We start from the raw sequence: 22,973 nt of genomic DNA, 5'->3' as shown, positions 1-22,973 counted from the left end.
GTAACATAAATATACCTATATCCAAACAGTAATGACAGAAGATAATGATCAACATTATAAGTGATAGCCCAATTCCTTAGGAAAGCAGAGATAATGTTCATAAACTCTCCTACATGATTTTGTTTATTCTCCGCTGTCTCCTTGTTTTGTTAAACCAATAGGATTATTAATGTACTCCAAGCCACATTGTTGTTACATACAGTGACAAACGATATGTATCCTCGACCTATAGAATGTATACTAAAATCAGTAAGTTAAGATGACTATTGTGAAAATACAGTCATAACCGCCAATAACAACTAGGTGTAGAACCTGCCTCTTAAAACCACTGTTGAATAAAACTCTATGTATTGTTTATTAAGAATGTGATTAGGCAATGTGATTAGGCAATATGAGTAATTTATTGTTCTCCATTGTTTAGAAACAGTCCTGAAGAAGGTGTAAGAATTGTTACTATACCGAAACGCTGCGTCGACAAACTTCTCTGTATGAACATTGTAATCTGGTGATCAACTACCCTGTATGAATACTGTGACCTATTATTGTTTATGACTATTGTAATTGAAACTTTGTTATGTTTTTTAAATATGTTTATGCTGCTCATGTCCTGATTTTAATTTGTTTTTACTGCCCAACAACTCATTTTTAACATGTATTGTACTTAATAAAATGCAAATAATATACTTTGGTATTAATAAACACATAAACTTGTTCTTTCTATTTGGTGTGATTTCACAGTGGTTTTAGATATAATGTGGCATGGTTATTTTTGACTGCTAGTTTGAGATTCTATACTCTGAGTGCATAGGGATTTTCTATTTTTGCAACATGTGTCTCATTGCTGCCATAGGCTGCGGTGGGCTGTGCACCAAGATTGCATCCAAGTACCTGCACTGCGTCAGCTCTGGGGATTAACAGTTTCGAAGATCTCAGGTAGTAGGTGGGGCAAGTTTAAATTCTCCCATGTATTGCCACACAGCTCCCACAGGGGCACCAGCAGTCCGCTCTATATTGCACAGCCGCAGGTATGGCTCAGCATGTCCCTGTCACAGTTAGCGATGTCTCAGTTAGCATCATAAGGAAGCCTGACGTCCCAAGAGCGAGCTGGTGGTTCGCAGCAGGCAGCCTCACAGCGGGGGCCCACCTTATTTAATCACGCCATGAGGGTAATAGCGGCGCTGGTGATCTGGGAAGCATCTTCACATGCTTTCTTCCTCCCTCCGCAGCAGTGGCCAGCAGTCAGTCTTTGGAGTCTCACGCAATGGAGATGTTCAGGTGGTTCAATAGGAGAACCAATACTGCATTTTAGGTCATGATGGATTAAATAAATATTCTAAACTTTCTTTGTGTCTTTTGAGTTTCTTCTTGTGGAGGAGTACGAGTGAGAGAGTGCACAGGTGTGTTCTGGTACCGCGATCCCTGAGTGGGTCGAGACTGTTGTGTTCTGGGGTGCTAATTCGCTTGCTTCTCTAGTAAGGCTAGGAGGGCAAGTGAGACACTATAGCTAGTCGGACTCTGGCTCCTAGGTACTGAGCTGGTATGGTAACTCATTCCCTAAACGTGGATGTTCTATGGTCCCAAGCATAGTTCTGTTTCTGAGCCGAATTCCTGCAACAACAGGTTCTAATAAAGAAGTCAATGCAAGTTGAATAGAGTGAGAGAAAGTGAGAAAGATTAATTTACCAGGTGGCGCCTTAGATGGTGGGGGCCCTGGGCAATTGCCTCCTTTGTCCATACCCTAAACCGTCGATGTAAGGTTCATGTGTTGGAATTTAAGGCTCAAAATGTTGTAGGAGCAGGGCATGTCTAGCAAACAGAATCTAGTTTGCACCATATGTGGCCTCAATTGAAAGACTGCATGCTACAACAACAAAAAAAAAGAGATCATGTATAAGGAGTAAAAAAGACGACGTGATATGTTAAAAGTCTAGCATGTCGCTTATCTATTGCAGATAAAACCCACATTTTTAAACGCTTCAGCCATCCCATTTAAATTAATATTTGTATTTTGTATGTTTTTAAATTAAGTGAAATGTTTAATAATTTGTGTATTTGCTTGATGTATGACTATTTGTGTTTATTGTTATGAATTTAAAATCGTAGAAATGTCTTTGGTCATGATCCCGGCATCCAGTAGGGTTTCCGTTGGGGTTCAGATACGTCAAAAGGTTTAACAACATAGGCTGTAGATATTCCGTGCTCCAGACTGCAGCGATATTCTGATCTCCAGACTGCAGTGATCCAAGCTTGATGGCCTGGAAGGATCAGAAGGCAGGACGCGCACTGATTGGCTGCCCCAAAAGTCGTCATTGAATTGAATAGCCAATACAGCTGGAAGAACGAAAAGGCGTCATCAAACAGGAAAAGACCTACAGGTTATGTCCTACAAGGGATGGCACTGTCTGAGACTGGGCGTTTGCGTGGAAAAACAGCGCAGCTACGACAAAGTATTTAATTAAAAGCTTTGAGAAGGTAAGACGTGTGAGTGGACGTCATGTATTTCTATCCATCTGATCAAGCGGGCATCCATTTTCTTTAAGTTTACTGTTTCCGTTCGAATCTTACTGTCCCCGGCTTGAGTGCGTCATTGCAAGCCTCCATAAAGTGTGAGTAAATTGTGATATTAAACAGGCTGCAACTATAAAAACATTAGGTGCAGGAACTGAACTTACTAGTGATGCCAAAGTGCCCCGGGTGCTTAGCGCACTCAGGCTTGTTGCTTTGGTACCGTGGCGTTTCAGGTTACAAACCAAAGAGAGTAAAATTATAACTAAATAAAAACAAGACTGCACAATCTCTTGGCATTTGTCATGCACCAGCTTTTCATATCTGCCCTGACGTTACTGCTCGGAAGGAAAGGTAAGCACTGTTATACTTAGTTCCACGTGACCCAGCGCTGGAAAGGTAAACAAGCATTGGAAATGCAAAATGTCTCGCCTTAGTTAAAGCAATTTGTTTTGTAAATGGTATTGTTTTTTAGTTTGGTATTTATTAGTGTATGTTTTTGATTTGTCGAGATTTTACGTAATAAGAATTGTGTTTGTTAACTGGGTAATAGTTTAAACCATAATGTAATAGGAGAGGAGCAATGTTTAAGATTTTAGAAAGAGAATGATGAGAAGAATGCATTAGAGTGAATGTAGAATAGTGAGGAGTAGAATAGTATGATGCAGAAGACCGTTTTCGCATTTATGAGAGTTTGAGCTATTGGCATCATACTTGACAATGTCTTTTATTTATGTGTTGTTTTTAAAGGTATTGTAATTTACAATGCAAATAACAAACTTTCGCAAAAGCCGAAAAATTGTTGGTAAGTGCGTAGACACCGCGGCTCCCCCGACCACGCCATTCCTTACTGTCTTTAAGAGTTAATTACGATTTTTAAACCCATTTTATGAACAGTTAGAATTCATGTGGGTCGGAATTCCGAAAAGAAATTATAACATGCACACGCTCTCTGGTGTGTTCTTTTGAGGCAGAATAAAAACGAAATTGCTCTTATGGAATAAATGTGTTCTGAAGTACAATTCAGGAATCAGGGGCCCCACTTTCTTTTAATTCACTTTAATATACCAGATTGGAGAGGCGGGCATCTTATGCAGAGCTGGCTCAAGTGAAGCACTAATTTCACAGGGTTTGTGTGACAGACAAGGGGTGGGAGCAGGGAACTACAGGGAGATGGGTGAGAGGAGAAAGGGCACATCAGGAAAGAGGAAAGGGGAAGAGAAAGCTAGGTAGAGAAGAAAAGAGCTACCGAAGGAGCAGCGCTGAGTGACATATAGCATTTGTGTATGATTTAAAACCCCATACTTGTTACTCAGGAATACTTCAGATCTGTAGGGAGGGGTGTTAAATAAGTCCAGTTTCATGAAAGAGGGAGGGTGAGGCCGAGGATAGAGTCTATCGGGTGGGTGCGATATGGAAGCAAATGACACACCTTAGGTGTCCACTAGTGCCATGAAGCGGCTCAGGGCTTAACACAGTGATATCAAATAAACACTAATGCTTAGTAAGTAACTTCACCCAGACGACGACGTCCCTTCCCCCTCCCGTGGACAACTCAATACAAGACAACGGATTCTCAGCGCCATGAAGCATTTCCCACGCCACGGGGTGCAAGTTAGAAACATGCACAAAAAACATGTCCACCATTTTGCAGACTTTTATCCTGATGAGCGTACAATATTTTATGAAATACCGTGCCACACATGTCATAGGCTGCACACACTCCCTGTGCCAACCTTCCATTCTTCACACGTCAGGCTGTGCCTCAGACCTCTGCAAGAGAATGGGGTGCAGTGAGTGATCCGCAAACAAAAGTGGAGGTAAGGAGATGGTCGTGGGCACTGCAATCACTAGAGGGGCAGCGAAGGCTTTGGATACGAAGGAGGACGGCGAGGGCTCGGAAAGAAAATGGGGGTAGGTAAGAGGGTTGTGCTGGAAAGGGCAGTGAGGGGTTGACGAGACAGCGAGGGCTCTGCGCAGCAAGAGAAGCAACAAGCGCATGCTCTTCAAGTCGTTAGAAGTCCGCTGCTAGAGAAATTTGTCTAACTTGGGGCAGCAACCATCGCTATTGAACTTGGTGCCGCTACTCACCGTCGCTGTCCTCGGCATGCCGTCTACGGGACATGATCACTGCTCTCAACTGCAGGTATGCAAAAACACAGTAGGTCCGCTGGGGTCTATCTGGTGCTCTCACGAAGAGTACCTGCCTACTCAACCGGGAAGGCACTTCATCCGTGCTTTTCTGTAACTCATCTGCACAGTACTTTGCAGGATCCGGGGAAAGGAATTGCTGAGTTTTACAGCAAAATTTACAAATTCTGGGAGATTTGGATAAACACCAAAATAACTAGCATGTTAACTTTTTATTTCATGGGAAAATTTTGCAGTGCGTGCAGAGCTTTGAAAGGGTTCGACAGTTGCCCATGGAAGGGAAAGGGTGAATGTGTCAGTGGGCAGATCCCTGGTAGTACTCGGTTCCCCAAGTGACATGTGGGGCTGGCATGGTATGCCAGGCAGGATCCCTCGAGGGCTGTGCCATGGGAACTCGAGTGGCCCCTCGCCCAAGAGGCACCTAATGATGTGTGTTTCTGTTCTGAGGGCACGTGGCCAGAGACCTCTTTTCCTTCCCACTGGTAGAGATTCACATTGTGGGAAGGGTGTGTGTGTGGGGGAAGAACGACTGTGTAACGGGGGTCTGTCTCCCTCGTTTTGCCTTTTCCCTCACCTGCATATGGCGTAGTTCACATCATTTCATGGAATGGTATGCGCCTACGGTAATAACCAGCGGTTCCGATTGGTTTAACCAGGTCATTTTACTACTGTTGTTGTTGCCCCTCGCGCACTCTCCTTGTTGTTGGGGCCCCGTTACACTGCTCTCATCTCTCAGAACTCTGTGGCCACCCTCTCTCTCCAGGTTCATACAAGTGTACTCCAGGGTAATGGAGCACTCTTGAGAGGTGCTGCTCGCCGCTTATAACCTTTTTGTGACAATGACTCGGAGCTGCCCGGCTGGGGTCCGTGGGGCCTGCGTTTCCCACGCAGGACATGATGATAACAGCAGAAAGGACCACACAAGAGAGACAATGAATAAAATAGGAAAACTGGAACAACAGAACGATTTCAGAACAAGGGATTAGTGCAGACGCGACATCAGCAGTGTAGTGTGTGTGCAACCCGCCCACCCCTGCCCGCAGGCAGTGTCAGCCGAGGGCTCGATCACACCGATATGTGTGTGTTTGTGGAGCATTATTAATGCACTGCACAGAAACAATGGGCAAGAATGTTACTAGTGTGCACACCTCGTTCGCAACACAATTCACCCCATCCTACGGCTATGTGTGTGCACACAAAACACGAACCCCGTTTTATTAATGCTAATACTAAAATACATGGGTCCTACATTTGCTTTTTGTGTAAAACTCTCATACTTTTGCTGCTTATGAGCCTCTTATCAGCTACTGCTTTTCATGCCCCTTCAACTGCCTGACAACCCCCTGTTGGTGCCTCACTCACAGCGGCCTGATGAGCAGTTGATCGATCTCATCGGAGGGGATCATCACCTCCGCTTTTCTCACCACCGATATTTCATCTGCGCTTGAACATCCTTTATACCAGGGGAGCCAGCTGCAGTCTGAGCAGGGGAACGCAAAGCCGGAAGAAGGACTTCTCTATTTCCGGTGAGACTCCAACCTACTGGCAGAAAGACACTTTGGTAGTGCAGTCGAGCAATTGGATTACATCGAAAGCTAACAGGAACCATAGAGCGTGGGAGTGAGGTGTAGAGCGACGCCTGGTGACAGAGCCTGTCATGAGAGGCTTGTAGACTCTACCTGTTTGTCAAGTCGTCAGCAGACTGAATATGTCCAGAGATGCATTGGAGGCGGTAAGAAATAACGTCACAGGGCTGAGTGAAGAGGGCGGAATGTTGTTGGAATGCCGAGGGCTATTAAAAATATAGAGTATTTTGTATCGCGACGAATGCGATAATTCATAATTTCAACGTCAAGGTACAGTAATGTTGTTATAAGATCTGACATTATGACAGAGACTTTTCTCTTTTTCAGACGGCCCACTTGGACGGGCTCGTCTGACTTCCTTTTGGCGTAAAAGGTTTCTTATCTTTATGGGGCCCACCCCATAAAGACAAGAAACCTTTTATGCCAAAAGGAACTCAGACGAGACCGTCCAAGTGGGCCGTCTCAAAAAGAGAAAAGTCTACGTCACAGAATGCTCTTTCCCAATGGCTGCCCCCGTTTAGCATAAACAGTGACGCCGGCCAATGGGAAAGAGGGGCGGGGCTTAAAGCCCGATACTGTAGCTGACATAAAAACATAAAATCTCACCAGCGAGACTGCGCATGCGCAGCCCACACAGGTGAGACCTAAAAAAATGTCGACCGAGAGCGCAGTATGTATTCATTCTCATTGCCGTGTGTCGGATTACAGACACTCCCATTTCAACATGCCTGGGGCACGCACACTCACTTAAGACTGTGATATTATTGCACAAGACCAGTTAAAACTATTCAACTTGTGCGAGGTGTCATTTTATTGGTACACCTGCGCCTTCAACCTGAGACTTTTTTTTGTTCTTCCATTCACTTCACGGTTTCCTGGTATTATTTACTGTGCCCTCTTAAATGTTTTGCACGGTAGCTGGAAAGAGAGGTTTGTACTAGGGCAACTTCTATGTTACCAAATTTTAGATTTTCTTAATATTTCATGTCAGCGTGCCCCGGTCATCTGTCATGGAACACCTGTACAACGCTTGCTGGAACTCGAATAATGTTGCATTCCCTCTGTTGCGTTTTGTAATGAGAAACTGTTCCAGAAGAACAGTTTTTGAAAAGTACCTCTGGCTCAGTGAATGATGGCTCTTGCAGCAGCAGAATAAATCTCTCCATGTGAACAGTGGCCGGGTCTCCCATTTCTTACACATTCTGCATTGCTTTTTGACACCCTGGAATAATTATACAGCATTTTATTGCTTCCCTTGGGGACATGTATTATATTTTAACTCAGTTTTATACTGAAAGTATTCATGCGCTGCCTGATATGTGTGAAACACTGGACAGTGCGGTTCGGTTGCAATTAGTAACAATACCAACATGTTCAGTTATGTTAGTCCCAAGGTGGAGTTTTTCTTATCACTTTGAGACACCCATCTGTAGAAGATGGATCATTTCTAGCAGGCCTTTGTCACTGAGCACTTCAAATGTTGTTCTTATGGGAGCAGTGAAACCACGGAAGTGAGGATACCTGGTCTGACGGCGTCATTGTGCAGGTCAGGCGCAGCACTTTGTTCAGCCACTCATTGGTATTAACATTGTCGAGGTGAAATTAGACATTTGCAAATTAGTCGAGAGTGGTTTCTGTGACCACAAATTTGCTTGAAAATGCACCATTTGTCCACTCTTTTTTCAAACATTTCTCAGGGAGAGAACCTCCTGTAGGGTATTTGGGCTTGCTCGCTCGCCGCAGTGCAGTACGACAATAATTTTACGCCACACCACTTTCAAATGTCACCAGCCGCCACTGGCCCTAAGTATTGTATTTTTAATTTTAACATGCATATTGGAATTGACTGTGAATTAACATAGATTGAGTATTTCTTTTGAAATTGGCATGGCATTTACTGTATTTTCAAAAATTAAGTTGGAATTCATGTACTTTTTGTTACAAGCAGTATCTTTGCGACTTGAGGGCAACGGCATACAACCTACCATAAAATACATAGGGCAGGATCATACTTATCACGTCAAAGCTAACAAACTAGTGCTAAATCTATCAGCTCTACCACAGAAATATTTTAAATATAGAAACAATTGAGATTATCATGAAGATGTCTTCTGGTCACCTTACTGAACTATTTGTGTTTTTGAACAGGGAGTAAAGACTTCTGAAAGAACATATTTACCATCATTCTGCAAGGATTCTGATGGCCGGACTTTGGAAGCATGTCCCACAGGAAATACTCTGCCAGATCTTTAGTCATTTGTCTTTGAAAGACAGACATGCGGTGGCCCAGGTGTGCGTAGACTGGGCAACAGCTGTGCTTGATTACTCCGTTTGGTACTCTACAGAGATCAGGTGAAAATGAGACTGTGTAGATAAGGTTTTGTGGGCCGAATGGGGGGTAGCTAGTGCTATTGTGTATCTCTTAGTTCACTTTAGCCCACAAATATGAGACACATTGGAGAAACATTGATGGCAAATAGTTTTGTTCTTCAAATGTGTTTTGGCCTATCTTTAATAAGCATCTGAGAGGTTTCCTGGTGATAATGTTCAGCGCATCACAGATGATGTTCGACTACTTACTAGTTATTTTTGATACAAGGAGTTCTTATCATCATTAGCAAAGTCCTCACCAAAGAGGTGAGTTTGTGACTGGAGGAAGGCAACATGCTATCCCATAAAGCGTGGTTTTTATTAATCCCCACATATTTAGGTACTAATATCACACATCAACCTTCTGTTTACTTACAACAGCCGTTTGTTCGGCACATATATCTTTAGAACTCCCCAGATCATGTAGTAATACATCTTCTGTGCATTTTGGGTATCATAAAAACACTGAAAGCTCCGCTGATCTATATAAAAAAAGGCGATGCATCTGTTTAGGGCTAAAATCCTGCTTACAGAATTTCCGTATCAGAGAAAAGCACATATATGTCTTTAAATTAAACAATGATCCTAGCTTACCAGCCAAAGACGCACAATATTAGCTGTAAGATATGCCTACCATATGCTCAAAATGGTGCTGCCTATAAAAACAAAAGTAAATCCACGCGCATCAGACAACCCAGCTGTTATATGTAGAGAGAGTGCCAATGCTGCAAGTATCAAATCAGTTTTAGCTAATAGGGTCTGAAGAAAAGACACAGCAAGATGCAACAGAAACCCATTCCTTAAAACTTCTAATCTCTTTTAGGGGTTGCAAAATGGAGAAGGACATTTTTGAAAGTGCACTAAGAAAAAAACCCACTGACACCCAGTGTACTGGATATTCACACATCCCCCTTTAGAACACACAGTTCAACCTCTGGGTCATTAGGCAAAACTGACACATCGTCTGAAGAGGCAATTGAGGGAGACGAATTGGAGAAGTCGAGGGTGAAAGACACAGTGGCTCATGACTGGTAAAAGTAAAGGGCACCTCGCCATGCTCTGCTATTCCAGAAGCACTAAAATGACGTGCTTCAACTTCCTTGGACATTGGTAGTCGAGATATCATAACAAACAAAATCCTTCCACATGACAGAAGAGGATAAACAATTGGTAAAAGGGCTTTATTCTACGAGACAAAAGTAATGATCTAGATCAAGCTCCTGAACAGATCCATAGATTTTGAAAAATAGCTCCAAGCTCTGTTCAGTTCGATGACCAGGCTTTTTGCACTGGAAAGCACAATCACTGGGCAGATCAGGATTCCAAGTTAACACATCCGCCCTTAATCCTAGATTGGTCTCCAAAATCAAGGGCACACATCGGGTCGTTGACAATGCTTCTTCTGTCATTCAGGAGGAGTTCAGCCTTCAGGCCAGATTTATTTTCATTAAAGTCATAACTGAAATGAAGGTCTTCTATATGAGGTATGTCTTCCTCCAACTGGACTGTAGATTTTGAACACGAATCTTTAAAAGCAATCATGCCCTAAGAACAACACCTGTAAATGTGGACAGTTCTCCTTGAGCTGTCAACTATTGCTGCGCTGTTGCTGGTTTCATCTCCAACATGGTCAAAACTGACTCTGAAACTTTAACTGGCAATCTAGCGAGAGAAATGTATGTCTCCGGACCAAGTAGAACCAAGCACATGTGCATTCTAATTGTTGGTGTGGCTGAGTGCTCGGTGTTTACTGTCTATTGAAAACCCAGACTGCTTTGGAGTCTGTCATATTCTCTATGTTTCCAGATAAATCTGCTGAAACATCAAGTGGTTCAAATGTGGATGTACGTAGCCCCTCCACTCTGCCACCGGCCCACGTAATGAACCAGGGAAGGAAAGCTCCTTGGACCAGCAAGTTTGGAGCAATCCGCCCCAGCTGTAAAAGCAGAGAAAACATCCTGTACTCCAAGAATTTTTAACCACCATAACCAGCTGAGGACAGAATTATTTGCATACCACAAACAGATGATGGACCAATGCATTCTTTTATTTTTCATGCACGTTCTGGGAGCAGGGAATTCCATCCAGCTGAAACAGAAGAGAGACTGAAAAACAACTGCTCAACTTCTTAGACTAGCAACCACTGTGACCAATAAGAAACACACTTGGCTACCCCTTGTTCATGGAAGAGCTGGCAGTTCCTTTCCCAAAAAAAGAGACCTGAAATTTTATAAGAAACGGTTGACCCACATAAACTGAAAAAACGTTAGTTTGCATACTGACTTTCACAGCCACATAAGGCACTGGCTCTGATAGAAAAAAATGTTTTGCCTCCAGACAGGGATGACTTGCTAGGTTCATGATTATCGAGTGCAGAATCACTCCTGATGAACTATATATAGCTAATTCACCCAAGGAACACTGTTAGGCTATCAGTGGTGTTATTCTTCCCAAACAAACTCAGCCAAACATAAGAATTCAATTGAAGTAGTTTGGTACTGTTGAAGCACGAAGTTCTCCTCAGGATGGACTCCTCAGTAATTGTTGACTAAACGTCTGATTATTACAGAATTGGCTGACAGTCAGTCAAGTGTTGTCTATGACTTTATTGGAAAATCATGGTTTATTGGCTTTCATCTGCCGTATCTACCTCTTTGTGAGATGTGTATATGCTAGTTGTGAATCCTTCCTGTAGCTTTTAGCTGTAACTAAGTATTTTTCTGGATTAGTTTCAAAAGTTCTTTCTGATTTTGAGAGAGCCCACTTGATGGCTCTTGAAAAGACGGTCTACTACTCCTGATTTGTCTCTATATTGTCTGTTATCTCAGACACATTATCAACATAATATAACGTAAGACTTCTCTTATCCGCTTGTTTATTCTTCACCACCATCTAACACTCTGCTACTACAGTTGAATGAATTGCTCCTTTAAATCTCTGTACCGTACTTCTAATTTGAGGCTCTGTATGCTTCTTGCATCAGTTCACCCAACCAAGGCTGAGCAATTTCTCTCATCCTTTGCAAGTCTATGGAGCTGCCATTTTAAAGTTCAGATAGGTACTGACTTCAGTTTCACCCGCCATTATTGACCAACCTGAAGTAGGTGCTCATGTGGGTCTACCAGCCACTTAAACCATGTTCGGATGCCTTTCCACTTCTGCTGAATGGGTGTTATGAGCTTGCGTACCAGATTATTTGGTTCTTTCATGGTAGGTGTTTCCAAGTCATGGGGGTCTGCAAAAAGTGGTGAGACAAGTTATTGGATGAACTCAAGCTTAGGGGGACACACACTCTTCAGTTCTGGCAAGAACCATAGCATTCTCTCTACATTTTGAAGCAAACAATGCTACAACAAAACTGAGGCACCACTGCAGTATGCATTCAAATGTACCACAGGAACACTTTCCAGTAAAGTAATCACCAAAGTATTGTAGCAAGGTACTTTGAAAGAGTAACTTTTTTCAAAGAAATAGAATAGATTTTTTCAATGGTGAGTGTGAGACATTTTTCAACCGCTTCGAAAATATGAACATAGGGATTATACAGCACATTCAGATCCCTTTGATCATTTCTTTCACTTTCTAAAATAAGTTTGTCTGGGCGATATGGTCAACATATGACCTACATTTATAAATTGTTTCTTGACTCTTGGTTGTTATAAAACAGTGAATTGCTATTACATATGTTAACATAAAATTGTACAATTCTTTTAAAAAAAAAAGGAAATTAAACATGTTAGTACAAGCCATCTTTATGATAAATAGCCAAAACCAAACCTACAAGGTATTCATTTTTGGGAAACAAACAACCAGTTTCATAGGGGGACGTGAAGTATTTTTGTTGTAAAAGGAGTGACTGAATATTTTTACTTTAAATAAATGATAATATGTTGCCTTCTTTAGGTCACAGATTCACTTTATGATTATGAACTTTTGCAAGGAGTACAAGCAAAGTGGTCAGTTATATCTAAAGGCAGCTGTGAGTGCTGTTGCATTGCTGTCTCCAAGTGCAGCAAAATCTATTAGTTTATGGCTGCTGTGCTTTGAATACATTACTTGTCAGTGACTGGGGTTTCACTTAAAAATCGCTGGATCAAGCTTTCAAATAGTCAATATTTAGCATGCTCTCCAGACTATAATTGTTTAAAGTAAGCTTTTCCTAAAAATAAAAGAATTGACAATTATCTCAACCTGTTGAAATAGCTTATGTTTTTCAGGCCTGCAGCGCTCTCTTTAAATGCCCTTCAAATAGAGATCCAGCAGACGAGTAGTGATTTGTGATGTGGGTGAGTTTACTTCATTAGTTTATTACTTTCTCTCTTTCAGCTGTGACTCAGTTGATGACAATGTCCTGTTGTATCAGGTTTTGGGTCATATTAAGCACCTGACGGTCTTGTTTGATCAATCTGTGGAACTTAATCGAAACAATGTGGCGCATGTCCTGGACAGCTTGGCCCTGGAGAGTGACAGGTTGGAGAGTCTCATCATTATATGCGAGGGGGAAAACCCTTATTTCTACTCTGGACAAGACCTCTTGGAAAGCATAAGAAACGTGTGTGGACAAAACAATCAAATTGACCTTCATCACATTGATTTTCGGAAAATGCCTATCACTCTTGATGATGAACTTGTTATGCTGATCGCCATAGGAAACCCAAACCTACGTGGCTTGTTCATCAACAACCGCACACTGGTTTGTAATGTGAGACCAGAAACCATCAAAGGGGTGCTTAGGGTTTGCCCTAAATTATCTGTGTTGGGTGTGTTTTATGCCAGCTTGTCTGATGATGTTCTTATTGAACTGCTGAAGCCTGAGAGAGTGCCTCTCACTCGGTTAGATATTTTCTGTGAGCGATGGGACAAGTATATCCCTGTCATTTCGGAAGCTCGTTGGGACGCTTTAAGTCTTCGTCATCCTTTTTTGTTAGTGGACCTGGTTTTGTCCTTCTCTAGACCCGCGTGGAAAAATCCAGACATTCTGAAAAAAAAGATCCGTGTTTCCACTTTAGAATTAAACTCGCTAAACTGTATGGCAAACCAGGTCAGGTTTGCCGCAAGAAATTATAATCAGACTTTAAGGAAGCTTGTCTTGCAGACCATCTGGACAGCCGAGCTAAACTCCTCATTGATAGAGCTGTCTGTGCAGTGTCCGAGCCTGGCGGAGATCCATTGCAACTGTATGGTGACAAGGGACGTTCGGGAGGCATTTATGGCAAATTGTCCTGGACTGAAAAAATGTACGTTGGAGGTTACAGGAGAACCTCATCTAGTGTCAACGACAGTCTCACCCAAGAAAAAGCTAATATAGTTGGTGGCCTGAAGCCACTTAATGTAATCTAATGATTCCTTAAAAATGGGATAATTGTTAACGGCAAATCATAAGCATATGCCCACACCATGTTGACATATTTATCGTGTGGAGATGTGAAGTAAAAAAAAAAATATATATATATATATATATAATGGTCGGGTTACTTCTGGCAGAACCTATAGGAGCCCAAGATTTCTAACAAGCACAACAATACTCAAAGAATAAACACCTGCTTTCTTGATACCTTTATGCAGACATTAACATTCTGATTCTACCTGAGGGATCAATGTACAAAGATGTGGGTGGAGTTTCTAGACTTTAATTTATGGAACATACTACAGAGTGGGACGCACAATATCTCAGAAATTGTTGTCAGACTTCTTGTAGTATTTTTATGGTAATATATTATATAGACTGTTATTTACTAATAACGCATTTTCATCATGTCTGTTATCATATGAGAGTGTATGTACGTGAAACCAGTGTGGCATGTTTAAAAGCACGCACACTTTGACATGTATTTGTTTTTTACATTGACTCGGTCTCTAGGATGTGCTTTTAGAGGTATAAACTAAAATCTATAATAGGCATCTTTGACTTAAGGATAAGAACAATATAAAGCTGCGACATGAAAACTGTAAGCTCCGCAAAATACAGACAATACACAATGTTATTATTTTTTTGGCATTACTGATTTTGTTTGAATCTTTTTATTACATTTTAAACAGGGGTAAGGAGCTGGCATGTCGGGACAAGTTACATTGACTAATGCCAATCGAAAAATGGGCACATTCCGCAGCCGGCAAGTCCATAGGCTTCCAGGTACAGGTGAAGCAGGTTTTAAAAGCCACCGCAATACCTCCTCCTCTCCCCTTACGGTTTAGAGTATGGATGGCATAGCCCGGAGGAAGATTCCAGATTAACACTGGCCGTGTCCTCATCCCTTAGCCAGGTCTCCATCATAAAGAAGACATCAGGGCCTTCTAATGAGATAAGATCGTAAATATCTTGATGATGCTTTGACAGTGATCTTGACATTATGGTGCCATAATTTTATGGCGCTTAAAGGGAGAGGTTCTTTCCTCCGGTGTACCCTTACCTGGCTAGGTGGCATCCTTGGTGCAGGTAGTCCCCACCAGCCACAAGAACAGTTATAAGGGCCGCAAAGAGGATGTTGAACCGTGCACGAGCACGGGGGCAGGCTGCGTCTTATCAGGCGTAGAGCCTGGCTAGAGTATTGTAAAGCCATACTACTGCCCGATAGAGTCCAACCGCGTCTCACGCGTCCTTAGCGCGGACGGGCGCAGACGGGCACGACTCTGGCACGACTCTGGCACGACTCTGGCACGACTCTGGCCACGCGAGGACGCGCCCGCTGCGCGATCCCGCTGCGTTAAGGGAGGAGCTTTAAATAGGCGTTCACACGCAGGCACATGGGCACTAACGCGCTGGCGGATGGAAGCGCCTCAGCCCACTCACCCCACTCCAAAATGGCGGCCAGACAAAGGCTCCTACCCCAGGATCAAACCCGCCAAAACGGCGGTGCGGGGACCAATTTATCGTGCAAGTAAGAGGGCAGTGCAACAAAATATTAAAAAGGTGAGTTTTAAAAATTGCAGGTTTTCAGCATGCGCGCAAAAGCGCTGTCGCAGCAATCAGCGATCAGCTTACCTAGTCAGGGGGAGAATGTCCACAGGGACTCGCCCTAAATAGGCGTTCACACGCAGGCACATGCGCACTAACGCGCTGGCGGATGGAAGCGCCTCAGCCCACTCACCCCACTCCAAAATGGCGGCCAGACAAAGGCTCCTACCCCATGTTAGGCCCAGACTAAACCTCCCAGCCCTCTCCCTCCTATATTTGTCAGCAATGCACGTTGCCAAAAGCCAACCCAACGAATCATGATTGTGATGCAGGTTGAGCACCAATCATCTTTCCGTGTGTCCGATGCAAAATAATATGTCAGGTCTCTGCATCTACCTCGCCTTCTCCCTCTGGGCCCCCGGGGCGGTCTGAGTCAGGGTGCATTTCACTTTGAAAGTCATGCAGTATAGTGTCCCAGTTGGCAGCTATGGAGAGTTTACGCAGCAATAAAGTATCCTCCCTGTGCAACGCAATGCTCTCAGCCTGGACCCACATCAGGAGAGATTGCCTCCAGGCCACCAGGAGCGTAGGCTTGGTTGACCTCCAGCGTCTCCTGATAAGGCATTTAGCTGTCAGCATGCCCAGATCAAGGAAGTGGCAGGTGACCTTCTGCCTCTTTTCTCTATGTAAGAGGCCCAAGATACATACTTCGCATTTGTGCATCACTGTGCGCCTTGTGCAGGCGGACAGCTGATTCCTGACGCTTCGCCAGTAAGTAGTAAGGAGTGGACAAGTCCACAATGAGTGAATGAGGTTGGCATTGGGGAGGCTGACATCTAGGTCGGCATCAGTGCTGTGAAAGTTACAGTTTATCTGAGCAGGAGTGAGGTAAGACCTTTGGACAATGTAATATTGAATGAGGCGGAAGCGAGCATTGCAAGGAACTCAGGTCAGACTTTTTCATATAACGTGGCCCACTCTTTGTCCATGCAGGCACGGGCCAGATCCTCCTCCTAGTGTCTCTGCAAAGGCAAAAACGGTGTCGCCGTGTGGTGGACTAGCAAATCCGCAAACCAATGTGCACAATCTCTTCCGGTCCCCATGACATGTAAGTATAGTATAATTATGTGCATTGGATGTTTCCGTATCGTGTTGCCCCATTTGTTTCCTAATGCCACAAGTAGTGAGTTGTGCAGATGAAATTGGCCCATGGGTGTAGACCCTCCTCCTCTACTAGTGTGTCATAGGGCACAGTGGCACCATCCCGGTATAAGTCCCCCATAGTGTGTAAAAACCAGCCTCTATCCAGGCGGAGAGCTCTGCAGGCGTAGCGGTGGTGCAACCTCTAGGTGTGCTGAGTAGTGGTAACGACGATGCTTTCAAGATCGTGGATCGGGTGAGTTACAGACTTCGAAGGTAACATCGATACGCAACTCCAAGAAGCAGTGACTCCTGCGGTTTACCTGATTGCATGGGTGAAAGAGTCGAAGAATCGCTAGGAGAGTCCAAGCCGGCGACAGCGTGCCAGTGTCTGACGGATGTAAATCCACCATCCATTAGAGTTGATAGACAAGGTAATATTGTTCAACACTGCAAGCCTGCCTTGGAATGTAGATAAATAAAGTTTCAACAGCACCACCCTGCAATGTGAATTGCTCCAAATAAACTCTTATGGTTCCCTCAAAAGAGCAAAAGAAGTGAGGCGCGATGTGCATGGGCAACTTGGTGAAATGATAGAGCAACTGGGATAGGACCGCCATTTTGAGACGGCTATAGGGCTCATCACAGACAGCGAGTTTAAGCGCCAGAAGGACATCAGGGACCTGATGGCTGATGTAGCCCTTGCATGGTTACCATCAAACAAGTCAGCTGGCTGGTGATACACCCTGACTCCCAAATATCGAAATGTCAGGCTGCCACAGTATGGGAACTCCACTAAGGACAAAGGTATGATCAGAAAATGCAGGGGTACAGGGAAACAGGCCTAATTAACCCTCAGACCGGAAAGAGATTTCTTTTTATGCATTATTGTTAATGTCTGGTAGATTGGTATGCTGACTATAGGTCGGAATGCCTTCCACAGTGTTATCATGTTGATGACAAAGCTGATCTGTTCTATACTTTCCTGACATGCTAGCAACCAGTGCTGAAGATACCAAATTTACAACGGAACAACACCCTGTGTTGTTGGAGTGAGTACCCAAAGCTTAGCACCAGAGAGGTATGCGTTGAATCTAGGTAGAGTACACAGTTGCAGTAAACGATAACTATCCCGCCACAGCTTTGTGTATATAAAATATGTTTCCAGTGTAAACAGTAATCAAAGTAATAGAAACATTAATACTGTGGTTAAGCGGTTTATTGGCATCTTCCTGCACAAATGGGACACCTGGTAACGCTTAAGTGTGTGACTAGTGTTGGAAAACCCAGATCCCTAGGAGGACCTACACAACACAAGTGAAACAAAATCACAAATAGTAACTACAGTGAAGCTGGGACCAGCAGGGAAAAGGACAGTGTCTTGGAGCTCGAGTGTGTTGACAGGGCGGAGACTGGGGAGGTACACAAACATCTGTGTAAGGGGACATGAAATAGACATGGATGGGGGGGTAATAGAATGGAAACCAAAACAAAATGTTGGAGAGAAGGCTGTGCTTGCCAGGGAGAGTCACCAGTGTCTTAACTGCAGTTATAGCAGCCAGTCTCTGGGGGAGCCTATCTCCACTGCAGGTGCTCTGTTGAAGGGGCTCAGCAGATGTCTGGAAACACCTGCGGTCATCAAGGTAATTACTTCAGGAGCCTCCTGCATCTCACAATGAGAGGTAGAGTGGCTCATCCCCTCTTCACTCGGGCAGACCTCCTTGAGCCGGATGGGTGGTTCCACGAACGGCAAGATCGGCAGCAGGCAGACAAGCATGTGTTCAGCAGGTCCAGTTAGCGTATTCCTAAAAGTGAGGAATTGGGCAACATGCCAGCTCCCCATGGTGGAATACACCTTCAGGAGCCACCATACAGGTCCTCAGTCCAAGTGATGTTCAGTGAGCTACAGGAGGAATTAGTTGAGCAGATTCTCAATGCCAGTCAACCTTCAGTGCATCAATGCGAATTCAGTAGTCCATCAACCAGGCTGGGTCATTCTTTCCCTACTCAGAGAGACGTCTCGGAAGGCAGGAGTCTCTGCCGATGTGCAGGGGGCTTAGTTGAAGCCTTCTGGGATTCTCTCGTGACAAAGTATGTTGATTCCCTCCCTGAGTAGCTACAAACTAAAATCAAAGCAGGTCTAAGAAGAGAGGTATTTGGCTGTTCTCAGTGACCAACACTTATGCCACATCTTGCAAGTGCCATTTCTTTTTACATTATAGTAAATGGTTTCGATTATCTAGGGGTAATGTTTGTGAAAACTTTCCCTCACACTAGTGCTTGTGAAGGGTAAAACGGCAATGATTGCACACAAATTACTTGTATATTTACAAAAATTGCACAGTTGCACGGTGTGCCTGGGATTTTCGTCCTTGCACTACAATGCGGTATTTTAAAAATCAGAGGTCCACGGAGCGCTAGTACCCAACGTACTTCGTGGAGGACTGTTTTATGATTCCCATTTTAATATATATGTTATGGCTCCCAGGCTTGGGCATAGTGCGTGATTATAGTGCCCAATGGCGAAAAAATATGCACCTAAATTTCCTCCAAGGCTCGATCTATTCAATCTTGATTTCTTGGATACTTCAAATATCCAGAATAGGAGACCATGCTTAGTAACATAAGATTCCTTTCTTCAGTGCATTCACTTTTTACCGACCTGATTTGAATGTAGGCACAGTGTAGGGAATAAAAAAGATGCTGTAAATAACGGTTCTGGTCGGACTGGGGAACCAAAAGCTGCCCAGGCAAATTAACTCAAACCAGCTCTGCCCCCGTTGTCTCCATGCGCAAGCTCTCTCTTTCCACCCATCCATTCTCCATCTCCCCCTCTCTCTTTTATATCTGTCATCACTTTCTCTCCACCTTTCCTCTCTTTCTTGGAGCCTCCCTGTGCCTGCTGCACTTTCCTCGGGTACCTGGGAAAGTGAGAGGCATCATGGGTGGTCCTGAGATTTCAAATCAGGGCTCCAAGGGCTCAAGCTCACCAGGGAAATGCCCAGTTTAATAAAAGGCCCGACCGGCCCTGATAATGGCATATGCAGCAACCAACAATCCTGCTCATTTGAATCAATGAAACCATTTTTGAGGCCTGTTGATGTGATAATAATGATGGGTGTGTGGTAACTGAAGGTGTTGCATGCATATCATTGACCCGTTGTCAGGCATATTCAGCTTCTCGTTTGTTCTGGGGTCACCTCTTATGACAGCCAATCTTCATTTGGGCAAGATTTCTCTCAGGTAATGCTGGCTGCCCTGGAGCACAGGGCTTATAGGACATTACAAACTCACTTGAATCAGCCAGGCTTACCAATATGGTACCTTCCCCTTTCGGATTAGTTTTAGAATAACGAGTTTTGCAAAACAAAGGTTGCCCTCATCCCTTCTAAGCAAATGTGTACTCTAAGAATTTACACAGTCCTGTTTTGAAGTCTGTGCCCTCTTGGGCCCTCATTGTGAAATGCCAGAGCGGTACACTTGATTAGCCTACAGCTTACCCATTTTATGGGTGGTCTCTATTTTCTGACCGAAAATTACCAAGTTAGAAAACAGTCAACCCGGTTTTACCAGGAGTGCATCCACACCATATTAAACTCAGGATGGGTAGCAGCAGGGCTGCGTACAGAGGATCGGCTTGGTACTCATTGTTGACCTCCTGCACTAAAAGTGGTGCAGGTGACACTCCTCCCCAACCCACTGCGGCCACCCCTTGCACCAGACACCACTTTTTCCCCACAGCAACAGTCCACTTCGCTTAGGTCAGGTGGTATATGTCAGTAGAATTGACCTTGGTATCAGGAATAAAATGCTGATCTGTACCTCCTATTTCAGGGTGTGCATAATTATTCTCCATTCTAGTGACTATAAATCGTAATGACCAAATGTAAGGCTGGGGATACTGGCCAGATTCAGACACTTGTGGCCGCTGTTATTCCCACACCTACATCCTGCTAACGTGTAATGAGAGACTAGGTTTGTTAGGTTTGCGAGGAATCTGTGATTATCTCTTAGGTTTGCTTTTCAGGTACTGGGCTTTGTTTTTTAGACATATAATCGACCAAGAAGCTCCTGGTTGGAATCATCATACTTTCTCGATGTGTCCACAAGTTCACCCTCTATTGAATGTGTCGATGAGCCCTTGTTGTCCCTTTCTTTTGATGAAGGGCTCCACCACAGAAAGTCTGCTGTTCAGTGGATTTCATTTCGACTTCTAGTGTCAGCACTGTTGTCTCTATTCAATTGCTGCTGATTACTGTTCAGACCCATTTTATTCTGTTTCCCTCCATATCTTTCAAATTATTTTCCCTGCCACTATCCCTTCCCCAAATTTATTGGTGACACTGGATATTTTTAATTGCTGCTGCTTCTTCTCCCATCTCTGAAAAAATGTTGTGTCCTAAATAATATTTACAAAATACTCCCTATTGGAGGTAATAAAAGAACATCTACACCCGATGGAACATTACGTAATTGTATTATTTACTTTTTCAATATCGATACATTATACGCATCCAGTTTTCACATAGTTGAGATATGTCAGCCAGGTACCATGTTTTTCCTCCTTTAGACATTTACATTAATACGCGAAGGAGAAGAGAGCAGGTATTACGTGGATCAGTAATTGATCCAGTTGTCGTTGACTTGACCTATCCCCCTCTGGCATCAACTACAGGTTCCTTCACATTATAAAGCAGGGGTCTCCAACATTTTCTGTAGTGAGAGCTAATTCTGCTCACGGAAAGTCCTGCGGAGCTACTAGCATATTTTATCACTGTAAAACGCTGATGATATGTACTAACATTACACTATGACCACCCTAAGAACGATTTATCAGTAGTAACCACCCAAACATTCCAGATAAAGTTATCAGCAGAATGCTAGGAAAACGTTTATCAATATTAAATGCTTGTAATCAAGTAAAATTCAAATCATCACATGCGGTGTGCCACAAAGGGTACTACCACAGCAGTAAGTCTCCCCAACTCAAATTGAATTATCATTCAGCTAACAACTTTATATGTGTTTTAGAATTGTAATATTTTGTCTTAATTAGCATATTAGTTTTTAAAAATACACATATTTTGCTATCAAAACCACTTTTCACTTTGAGCAATCAAACTCAATTTTCCAAAAGAAAAAGCTTTTCAGAAAAAGCATAATTTTTTTCTTTAAAAATCAAATCAGTTTTCATTGTTAGAAAATACACAGTCCCTAAACATCAGCTTTTCATTTTCATTGAGTACCGCCATGTAAAAATGCCTCTGATGGACAAATTCTGCTTCAAATACCCAGGAATTTGAATCATAGGCCATGCTTGCTCCCCATACCACTATTAATGTATCTGTTATGCTAATAATGCCCACCATTAAACCGGGGCTACCACTGTGCCACAGCTGGATGCCCAACATATATCAGTTATGGACATTATTATGGGAGAAGCGGTTGCCACTCTGTCAGGAATGGCTAAATGCAAGCCAGTCATGCTCTTAATATGTCAGTTATGGCAGCAAGTATGCAATTACTAGACTTGTATGCCCAAAATAGCCAAGGTTGAAAATATTATGGCAATAGCACATTATGCCATGAACGGGCACAATAGCGTCAGAGATAATACTCTTATGATGGGGACCAGCATACATATTTGGCAGCCCTTGACACTAGGAGTAGCTTTCAGGAACCATCACTGTTTATTAGGGAAGGACACAATGTCACACACCCATACAAAAATGAATGTGATGCTTCTAATTTTCTCTGCCCTGGATGCATACTCTCTTCCCTCAGCTCTTTGGTTGATCATGCTCCCAACTAACACATTTTCACTCTAGTTCTTGCAGTCACACTATGGTGAGTCAGCCCTGGTTACTGCTGCCACTAATCTTTGATTTCACACACGGTGTGACTGATAGAGCAGGGCATATAACATGGCCAATTTCCTTCTTACGTAGATTTAAAGTGGCTAAAGATGGTTCATGTGGCAGACCCATAGGCCAAAACCGTAGCCTCCACATGCCTACAACACCCTCTGCATACTTCGCAAGACCTTTAAATGGAACCCCCCCCCCGAATCCATGAAGACCGCCACCCATGCACTCATCACCAGCAGGCTGGACTGCCGGAATACCCTCCATGCCGGAATCAACAAATCTCTGCTCCACAAACTCCAGGCCGTCCAGAACACCGCAGCCAGACTCGTCCTCAGCATCCCACGACAAGACCACATCACCCAGCACCTACGAGACGTCCACTGGCTCCCCTTCGAAAAAAGAGTGACCTTCAATCTGCTCACACACACCTACAAAGCCATCCACAACACTGGACCCCAA

General features: G+C 43.6%; 2 protein-coding genes across 2 annotated transcripts in view; both read left to right on the top strand.

Moving 5' to 3' along the window:
* Positions 1–2,354: 2,354 nt before the first annotated feature.
* Positions 2,355–14,166, top strand: LOC144799951 (F-box/LRR-repeat protein 8-like). Its single transcript, XM_078671585.1, has 3 exons — positions 2,355–2,472; positions 8,391–8,594; positions 12,939–14,166. The coding sequence occupies exons 2-3, from the start codon at positions 8,443–8,445 to the stop codon at positions 13,918–13,920; spliced, it is 1,134 nt and encodes a 377-aa protein (XP_078527711.1). The 5' UTR covers positions 2,355–2,472; positions 8,391–8,442; the 3' UTR covers positions 13,921–14,166.
* The window catches only part of FBXL8 (F-box and leucine rich repeat protein 8), a 122,438-nt gene continuing 112,302 nt past the window's right edge, over positions 12,838–22,973 (top strand). The window contains exon 1 of the mRNA XM_078671584.1: positions 12,838–12,898. The gene's annotated coding sequence lies outside the window, so the exon portion shown is untranslated. The remainder of the gene's footprint in view (positions 12,899–22,973) is intronic.

The sequence above is a fragment of the Lissotriton helveticus genome, chromosome 12, assembly GCF_964261635.1.
Source record: "Lissotriton helveticus chromosome 12, aLisHel1.1, whole genome shotgun sequence".
Lineage (NCBI taxonomy): Eukaryota > Metazoa > Chordata > Amphibia > Caudata > Salamandridae > Lissotriton > Lissotriton helveticus.
This window is presented reverse-complemented; position numbering and strand designations above follow the sequence as displayed.

Coding starts and splice junctions, on each gene's coding strand:
- LOC144799951 (XM_078671585.1), top strand. CDS start 8,443: ATGGCCGGACTTTGGAAGCATGTCCCACAGGAAATACTCTGCCAGATC. Junction 8,595..12,938: donor TGGTACTCTACAGAGATCAG/GTGAAAATGAGA, acceptor TCTCTCTTTCAG/CTGTGACTCAGTTGATGACA.